We start from the raw sequence: 10,378 nt of genomic DNA on the forward strand, positions 1-10,378 counted from the left end.
AAAAAAATATATATATATATATTTATATCTCTCGTGACTTCATTTTTTTACAAAAATGTTATGAGTTCATAGTATGAACTTATGAAATCATCATGCCGGAAGAACTTGTAAAAATAATGTCTTTTAGCAAAAACACAAAAAGTTCTGTAGCTCTCAAGGCTTTTCATCAATGGAAACAGAGGAGAGAACCCCGCCACCACAAGCAAACACCAAGCAGGTTTCCTTAGCTACTTATTCAGTATCTCAAGCTAAGCACAAGCCAGCAGATAGAACAAGCTCTGATCTACGCTGCAGCAGTTTTATACCTTACTCCGGAAGAGGGGCTTAGCCCCGGGGCCACAGTACTCATTGTAGATCAGCTTAAATAAGAAGAGATGGAAGAGTGTGATCAGAGAAGCAACGCTGAACCAGAAGAGGAAGGGAAGCCCTGGATACTGCTTGGCCATGTGCTCCTCGTGGGCCAAGATCTCCTTCAGATGCAAGGTGTGCCTCAAATCCTGCAGATGCGTCAGTTCAGTGGAGATATACAGCAATGGTGTTAATGGCTGAGTCACCAGTATGGGAAAAATATGCCCTTTGATCTCCGATGTCAGCTCCACCGGCTCATTTAAACACCCAGCCTCACAGGCATAAAGTTTCACCAGCTTATCCTGGAATTTCACTGACACATGAAGGAATGGCTTTTCATCCAGATCAAGCAGGACAGCGAGATTGATGAGGTCTTTGTTGTAATGTATTCCTCTGAGAGCATAGCTGTTGTGAAGGACGTGTGGGTCAGACTGGAACTGTAGGTGGTTTTCCGTGAATTGTAAACCACCGAAGCTAAGCATCATCCCCTGCATGAGTCCGTGGGCACCAGCCGCCACCAGGCTTTTGCACCCTCTTTTTTGTAAGGTCAGTTTCCAAAGGTCCCAAAGCTGGAGAAGCTGGGTGATCCCCCCAAATTTGCTCGGCCAAAGATTCTCGGCATGCATGCTGGCGTGACCGCTAAAACAGTGGTCGGCATAATTTAGTGTCAGTTCCATCTTTTCACGTTCTTCATTGCTTATAAGAGGGTCCACAAGAGGTGCTAAAGAGGAGGACAGCATGTAGTAAAGAGTGATGTTGATGGTGTCACTGGTGGGAGTGTGAGCATCTTTGATCTTTCTCATCTCAATTCCTAGGAAGAGCAAGAGATAACATTAGGTAATATAAAGTGAAACACCAACATTCCTTTATTTACACTGCATGTTGCCAAAATGTACTTTGCTATAGTGCTAGACAAATCAGCAAGAACAGAAGAGTTGCCATAGAATTCAGGACACTGAAAGTGGCTCTAAAAGGTAGACGTTTCTTTATCTTAATGCATTCTATGCATTAAAGGGGTTGTAAACCTTCATGTTTTTTCACCTTAATGAATCCTATGCATTAAGGTGAAAAAACACCTGATCAGTGACCGGCCCCCCAGCCCCCCCGTTTTACTTACCTGAACGGTATGCGCTGTCTCTCTGCCCGGGGATGCACTGTCTCTCTGCCCGGGGTTCTCGGCTCTTGATTGGATAGATTGATAGTAGTGCAGCCATTGGCTCCCGCTGCTGTCAATCAAATCCAATGACGCGAGCGCCAGGGGGGCGGGGCCGAGTCCAGCATTCGGCCTCTACGGACACGAATGCTGGACTCGGAAGCGAGTCCGCAAGGTAACCCCCTCAGGGAAGCGCTTCTCCGAGGGGGTTATCAGATGTGGGGAGGAGCCGCGAGAGCCGACGAAGGACCCCAGAAAAGCAGGTTCGGAGCCACGAGCAAAACAAGCTGCACAGTGGAGGCAAGTATGATATGTTTGTTATTTTTTTACCTTTACAATCACTTTAAGGTAAAAGACCTTCTGTGTGTAGCTCCCTCCAGCACCCTATTATATTTACCTGAGCTCCATCTCAATTTAGTGCTGTACTCAAGAGAAGCAGCTCTCTCTCCCCTCACTGGACAGAGAGACAGCAGTGCGAGCCATTGGCTCATGAGGCTGTCAATCACAGTCAGTAAGGAGACAGCGGGCCATATGTTAGACACTCCAATATGGTGATCTACTTTTCCTAAATTTTATTCTCGGACCAGCACTCAAAAACCAATACAAAAACCCTCAACACAGGACAGATCATATTTATAAAGCAGTGAGTGTGACTTTCATCAAGTATTAACTGGTGTTGAATCAATCACTTAATCATTTAAAACACATGCACGAGGAAGATTCCTGTAGTGAATGTTAGAGAAAAGGTCAGATTTTTTGTTTTATAAATATACTCCATAGTGCTGTCAGTATACTGTATACACAACAGACAGATTTTAACACGTTTGCGGAAACGGACTGTACAGTAAGTTGTTCTTGTCATCAGTCCAGCCAGAGTGACCTTTCTTCACAAAACAGGAACAGAGCTCTGACATTCATCTACAAAATCACCAGCTCTGACCCGGCATCCGCCTGCCTTGCTACTGAGAAAGACTCATAACAAACCTCCTACAAAATGACCCAATACAAAGCCCAAAAAGTGTCAGTTTTTGTCAATCTTATACTAGAGTTGCTCTCTGAAAAACAATTTGCATTTGGAATGCTTTTCAGAGGGCATTTGACAGGCAGTGAGGAGACATTGTATAACTTTCTTACCGCCTGTTTTAGCCCCTTAAACCCTGCGCATTCTATGTGGTTATGGGACAACCCCTATTCAGTTGAATCGGTTGTGTTCAGTGGGCAGTAATAATTGGGGGGGGATGATTTTTGCTGCAGCACGATGCAGAGAATGGCGGCATATGTATTCCCCACTTGGCTCCCTTAGCAGCATAAGGGGGAGCAGTAAAAAGCCAACTGTGAGCTTTTACCACTCCACAAACACAAAGTGCAAACAAAGCCTTTATGGTTTACAGTCTCTAAGCACATTCAATTAACCCTTTGGTTGCCAAAAGAAATGGACTAAAATGCAAAAATTCTGGGAATTCAATTGTGAACAAAGAAAGGTAGCTGAATATATGGGCTCCAGGACAGAGACGTTTACAATGTGGCCCTGGAGACACAAGCACTACAGAAATGCACCAGGGTTTGATATCGGCATTTTTTTTAGTTAGTAGAATTCCCGCTTCACTATTACTTTACTTTGGCCCAAACTATTTCCTTTACATAACTATGTGGCTGTGGTGTGCGCTGTATATATACTGTAGTAGCAGTATGATGGGAAGTCACCTGTACTGCTGCTGGTATTAGAGTCGGCCTGAATGGGTCTCAGCTATTTCGGGGAGCCCTTTTATTTTGCTGAATTAATAAATAAGTGGCGCTGGTCTGTACCTACCTAATATGCTACTATAATTACCCCCCCCCCCCCCAAGAATTATTCTTGGGGGGTAATTATAGTAGCATAGTAGGTAGGTAGGTACAGACCAGCGCCACTCATATAATCATTCAGCACTTTGATATTTTCTGTGGTGCCATTGTTTTTATAAATTTTTAGTCCTTGTATTTTAATAAAATGAATACAAGGCTTCCCCTGATTGGCCAAGGTGAAAATCATGACATCACCCATCCTCCTCTACACCTTGGCTAATATGAAGTCTTGTATTCATTGATAAACAAGGCTTCTCCTGAATAGCAGAGAAGCTTTTAGCCCAACTCTGTTTAGCTCTAGTGTTCCGTCAGATTAAGCGACCCGTCAAAACTTGTAATGGAAGTGACGTTCTGTCACGGCCATCTTGGTATACCCCCCACTCATCTGCGGTAAGCCTACAGTCTGAAGTCGCCAGGTGGACATCTTTTTACACCCACTGGAACCTTGCACTTCACACTTATTTTTACCACTAAACTGAGCTTATATCGTTAAATACAGTATTTAGAGGTCTGTGACACAGTTTTAAAGTTGAATTTTAAAATCAGAGGTGTTTTGTCAGATTAGCAAACATGAGATAAGCAGGCTTGCTACTGCTTTTAAAACATCAAAACAGTGTCACAGACTTATAAATACTGCATTTCACTATAGTGGAAAAAATAAGTGTGAAACGCAAGATTTCCGTGGGTGTAAAAAGATGTCCACTTGGCGACTGAGTGTAGGCTTAGTGTGGCCAAGTGGGGGGTGTACCAAGATGGCCATGACAGACCGTCACTTCCATTACGAAATCTGACAGAACACCGGCAGCAGACAGGAAGTCACTATGTACTACTTCCGGGAACACAGTGCTGCATACTGAGGGGGTTATGTACGAAAGCAAATCCACTTTGCACTACAAGTGCAAACTGCATTTGAAATTCCACTACAAGTGCACTTGGAAGTGCAGTCGCTGTAAATCTGAGGGGTAGATCTGAAATGAGGGGATTCAGCGCTGCTGATTTTATCATACAATCATGTGCAAGTTAAAATGCTGTTTTTTATTTTCCTTGCATGTCCCCCTCAGATCTACAGCAGCTGCACTTCCAAGTGCACTCTGCACTTGTAGTACAAAGTGGATTTGCCTTTTGTAAATAACCCCCTCAGTAAGTAGCTAAAGCTACAAGCTTTATTACAGTGCACACAGCAGCTGCATAGTTATGTAAAAGAAATAGTGGATGTTGGCCAGCCTGTCCCAAACCAACTAATTATAGTCATAGCAAAGCTGGCATTCTACTTTAAGCAGAAGTATCACCAAACATGTTTTTCTTAATCCTGCTCCATGGTATAAGGTTCATTCTATTGCACCAACTTCAGTTGGTGCAATTGAATCAGAATTTAATAATTAGTGCTGCTTGATAGGGTTGTTCTTAGACACCAAGCATCTGCTCAAGACCAGCCCTGTCTTTGGGCGGAAACATGGGAGCTCTTCCTGAGCTCCACATTAGGGCCGGGTTCACACTGTAACCCAGTGCGGATCACACAGGAGCGCTGTGCGTCCCTGTTCCCCGTTTCATTGCCGATTCTATACCTGAATTTGGCCCTGAAACGGAGCCAAAGACAGACAGTGTTTCTGTGCAGTGTGCTCCGCAGCCGCAACGGAGATATGCGAACCGGCTCCATAGGGAGCCAGTCACATTCTCCTGTTATGCGAATTGGATGCGGGAAAACCCGCATCTAATTCGCATAGGTGTGAACCCGGCCTAAAGAATTTTGCAGGGGGAAGGGGAGTGTCCATGCTCTCCTCCGTTTCTCCATTACTACACTGACATGAGTCAATGACATCAGCACTCAATAACAGAACCACCCACAAATTACCTTTCCGGTAGGGTAGGAACCTACCAGATTGGGAGGGGGGGGTTCTAAAAACTAAATAGGGGGCAAAATCTGGTACAGCTCTGCATAGAAACCAATTGGCTTCCAGGTTTTATTGTCAAAGCTTAATTGAACAATCTGACATTAGAAGCCGATTGGTTACCATGCACAGCTGCACCAGATTCGGAGTGCTCCAGCTTTAGTAAATCTCCCCCAATGTCTCCACAATCATTCAGCATTTTTTTGAAGAACAAGGGTAATCATTTATAAATAAATCCAAAGGCCAGCGTTTCCTTTTTCAAAGCTAAAGGGGACTTCTTTAGGTTTTGGAAAAAGTAGTGAAGGATCAGAGACTCTTTGGATTTTGGCTGTTTGTTTCCCTGTTGGGGAGAGATCACCTCGAGTCGCTTCTGTACCACACAAGGGCATAATTATAAAACAGTGAATGTGACTTTCACCAAGCATTCTCTGGTGGGGAATCAATAACTGTCATTTAAAACATGCGTCAAGAAGATTCAATTGCAGTACATGTTATTTTAGCATGTAGGCTGGTGTGAAGAACCATTACAGGGGAATTTCCCTCACTTTGTAAAGATTTAAACCACCACCTGCAAACTTTTTCCATCTTCCAATGAAGCCATTGGCTTGTCCAGAGGACAGCAAAAATTGCCATTCTTGAACCTTTGCGACACGGCTGGAAAATTTGGTCCCAGCAAGTGGCTTGCTGTGTCTCTGAGAAAGGAAATAAAGGGAAATCTGCCTGGGACAAAAACAGCATAGGAAAAAACAAAAAACCCAGAGCTTTATATATACAAATGACAGGACTTCCTTAATTACCTGAAACAAACAAATCAGACCATATCTGCTGATGCTCATTAAACAAGTCCTCCACCCTCATCCGCATCACTTCCAGCATCTCTTTCTTGGCAGCCTCCCGTAACTTGCTAAAAGTCTCTTCCAGTTTTCCAGAATCAATTGGATCAGATGTGTAAATAACAGACACAAATGTCTCATCAAACTCAGATTTTGGGCTGACTTGCACCCTGCTGACCACCTTTTTGGTGGCAACAACCACCAGCATACTTTTTCCATCTTCCAACGAGACCCGTCCAGAGGAAAGGAAGAATTGTCGATCTTGGACCTTCTCGACACTGCTGGAAAATTTGGCCCCAGCAAGTGGCTTCTGAGTAGCGATATCAAAAGCCACAACTCTGTCACTAGGATTGGTGATATGGATCCTCTGAACATACACGTGAGGTCGGCTTCTGTGGGCAAAGTAGTCCTCCCGGACAGAAACGCAGTCCCTGGCGGAGTCTGACTTCTCGATCTGCATGCAACGAACTGTCCGTATCAAACCCTCTCTAAGAAAAACGGCAGTGGCGTGGACTTCTGATGAAGTACCGGAATGCTTTACAAATGTCAACAGGGGATAGTCCGTCAAGTGAAAAGATACAGATGAGGAGGATACCCATAAAGTATTTTTCCCAACATCAACAAGAATATGTCCATTGCCAACCGCAGCTGGGCCCTGCAATTTGGCTTCTTCACTGGGATGTGCAACTATCATCACATCTCCTTTCTCTGCAAGTGCTTTCCATTGCTTAGTCTGTGTCTGAAGGCAAGCTCCAGGAGCACCGCGAGGTTGACCCGAGTACCAAAATTTATACATCGGTCCTGAGGACATATACCAGTAGATGATGAAAAGAAACCCCAAGACTGCTAGAACCCTGCGAGCCCAACTGCTGGACAGCAGTCCTGGGAGTCCCTTAAGCTTCTGCTGCAGCCACATTGAGGATGTTGATTTTTGGACAGCTTGTAAGAAAAAAAAATTCAAAAGAGGTGCAGGAAGTCAATTCCGAGAGGCTGAAGACACCTCTTCCTGTCACACTATGTCATTGTTGGGAGGACAGGCTGCACATCCCACCAACCAAACACAACATCGTCCTCTATAACCCGCTGCACATAGTAACAAGTAGGTCACCTGTACGCCTGTCTGGTCTTTATGATGGATAAAAACATTTAAACGAAACTATCCTGAAGCAAGTCACTCGCCCAGATCTGCCCTGACCTGTCTGAGCAGATTCTAAACTCGAATCAGGTCAGCAAGATTCCTAGCGTCAATTTCACAATTTAGAGGAGCTTAAACCCGACTTATTCCTATTCCTCCACCCCGAGCATGGGCCCACCTCTAATTCAGTCACCTTGCCCTCTGACCTTATTCTGAGACTCCCTCACCTATTATAGAACCCAACCTGGATCTTCCTCGTACACCCACCTCTCACTCAGACCACGATCACCTTCTATTTAACCCTTTTCAAGTCTGGGCATACCTCCCTCTGTCCTTCTCACTAGTCAGAGCTTCCTCATCTACACATACAATGGTGAGCAGAGCCCTTACTTCTGTATTATGATCTCCCCCAAACCCTCACCTTCCTTTATACTGGGGTTCTTTACTCACTTTTATTCTAAACTCAGACCACCCACACCAATAATGACCCCACACTACTTCTAAAAGCCCAGGTCCCCCTGACTGACACTCACTGTTTTCTTGGTTTAGATTCCACCTACTCCTACAATAACACCGGGTGTTACTGAGTGACCCAACTCAACCCAAGGTGAACTCAACCCAACCCAAGCTGAACCCAACCCAAGCTGAACCCAACCCAAGCTGATCTCACCTCAACCCAAGGAGATCCCACCTCAACCCAAGGAGATCCCACCTCAACCCAAGGAGATCCCACCTCAACCCAAGGTGATCCCACCTCAACCCAAGCTGATCCCACCTCAACCCAAGGAGATCCCAACCCAAGGTGATCCCACCTCAACCCTTCTGGACTCAGACTCCACTCACAATTATTCAGGAGGAGAATCCAGCCAGTCCTTTCCTGTGGATAGTGAGCAGACCCCACTCAGCGCATCTGCCCACCCACCATTATTCTGGGGGCAAGTTGTGCTGGGACCTTCTCTTTCGAGGGTCTACCCCACCTTTAACCACACATTGACACAACCTCACCGAGCGTCCTCACTCACCCCTCCTCACCCACACATTGACACCCCCCTCACAGATGCAAACTGCTCCTCACCCACACAACCCCACTGACCCCCTTCCCTCACCCAGCAGCCTTGGACCCTCAGGTGACTCCCCACTCAGTCCCTCTCCAGTCAGCACACAGCCCGGTCAGATAACCGCTCTCCTCCGCTCACACAGCCCCGAACTCTCTCTTTCCTCACAACACGGAAGTGTCAGCGCAACAACCTTCTCGTACAGTCAACTCTCGCGAGATCTTTTCCTCGTGTCACCTGTCATTTCACGTCATGTGACCGAGTCACGGGCGGACGGGAGGGAGGCGGGGTTCAGTCATGTGACAGGGGAGGCGGACTTGTGCGCCCCCAGCGGCCGGTCTGGGGTATTACCGCTGGCGGCTGACACGTGTGTTGCCCTTGCTATCTAGCACCCAGGGCTGGAAACACGTTGCAGCTGGTGGGAGTCAGGGGGATTGGTGGGGGTGCCTTGAGCAGCCGAGTCCCAGCACTCATTTTCTGAGCTGCAGAAACATCAACTTGAATCCGATTGTTTTTTACAGACAGCTCAGGAGTTTTATATGTGTGACCTCCAGTGGCGGCTGGTGCTCAAAATTTTTCGGGGGGCGCAAACTGAAAAATTCTGAAAAAAAAACCCCATCAATTGCAACCTCACTGTGCCATCAATTGCCACCACTGCCATCAATCGCAGCCACTGTGCCCATCAATTGCTGCCACTGTGCCCATCAATTGTCGCCACTGTGCCCATCAAACGCAGCCACTGTGCCCATCAAACGCAGCCACTGTGCCCATCAATTGTCGCCACTGTGCCCATCAAACGCAGCCACTGTGCCCATCAAACGCAGCCACTGTGCCCATCAATTGTCGCCACTGTGCCCATCAAACGCAGCCACTGTGCCCATCAAACGCAGCCACTGTGCCCATCACTTGTCGCCACTGTGCCCATCAAACGCAGCCACTGTGCCATATAAAATACAGCTACTGTGCCCATCTTATGCAGCCACTGTTCCCCATCAAATGCAGCCTCACTTACCTTACAGACAGCTCTGCTCGGGCCGTGCGTTCCACGGAGCTGTTGACATCACTTCCAGTTTCCCTGTGGAACAGGGAAACCGGAAGTAACTTCTTAACTAGAACAAAGCTTCCGAACATAGTAATAGTACGGGTGGAAGCAGCGGCAGCGGCAAACAGGAGACGTGGATGGATGGGGGAGTTTGCTTTGAATATAAAAAATTAATCAAATAGCGTTTTTGATTTGTGGTGCTCAGATGCAGTGAAGATCCGTTTTAATTTTCAGACTAAAGTTCCCCTTGAAGTAGGGGGGCAGACTGCCATGAGGTCAGTTCACGTACACATCAGGGGATGAATCATGTCCCTCAATACCTGAGCCATGTGACACCAATCGATTTCTAAAAAAATCTTCTGACTGCATGATTTGGGAGTTCTATTTTGACTTAAAAAAAAAACAAAAAACGTTTATTTAATCCCCTAGAGGACCAGGAATATATAGTGCTTGGTCCTGTTCTGATCGGTGGCTCTGCTGCAATTTAAAAACCCTTCTTTTTGAAGGCTGTAGCTACATCCCATTCTGAAGCCCTATTTATGGGTGTTCCTGTGTGTGGAGGGTAGAGCCAGCACTAATCCCCGCCCTCTCTCTAAGCTAACTGCTCTCATTATTAAACAGGATTTATATAGCGCCAGCAATTTATGTAGTGTTGTACAATATAAAGGGGGACAGTACAATTACAATACAGTTCAATATAGAAGGAGTAGGAGGGCCCTGCTCATGAAGCTTACAATCTAATGAACGAACAATCAGTAATGTGATGAATGACAATGCTGGTCTCCAGAGTAGCCTGCTTGGGGGGTGACATGGCCACCCTGCTTATCAATGGCATGAAGGATATGAACAGAACTAAGCACTGCATGCACTTGATTCCCTGAGGATTTAAATAAATGGCTTTTTAAGTAGGCTTTAATATCAGGAGCCATAAAGGCTTTTGGATCACATGACTGCAGTGTTTGGCTCGCAAAGCAGTCACATGATCAGTCCCGCTGGCTCCCAATCAGAAGCGGCGACCGTGAGCCATTGGCGACAGCTCAGTCAGTGTGCAGGGAGTGCGCAGGGAGCAGTCTCTTCTAAT

The 10,378-nt window shown here is 46.2% G+C and overlaps 1 protein-coding gene across 4 annotated transcripts in view; it reads right to left on the bottom strand.

Moving 5' to 3' along the window:
- KIAA2013 (KIAA2013 ortholog) overlaps positions 1 to 8,496 on the bottom strand; it is a 15,130-nt gene extending 6,634 nt beyond the window's left edge. For 2 of the 4 annotated variants that reach the window (XM_073603178.1, XM_073603176.1), the window contains exons 1-2: positions 6,030 to 7,967; positions 306 to 1,159 (exon numbers count right to left, since the gene is read on the bottom strand). In XM_073603178.1, coding sequence (XP_073459279.1) covers positions 306 to 1,159; positions 6,030 to 6,981 — 1,806 coding nt within the window. In that variant the 5' untranslated portion in view covers positions 6,982 to 7,967. The other 2 variants (XM_073603177.1, XM_073603179.1) reach the window with 2 other exon arrangements.
- Between the last annotated feature and the right edge of the window lie 1,882 nt (positions 8,497 to 10,378).

Source organism: Aquarana catesbeiana, linkage group LG10, assembly GCF_042186555.1.
Source record: "Aquarana catesbeiana isolate 2022-GZ linkage group LG10, ASM4218655v1, whole genome shotgun sequence".
NCBI classification, from domain to species: Eukaryota; Metazoa; Chordata; class Amphibia; order Anura; family Ranidae; genus Aquarana; species Aquarana catesbeiana.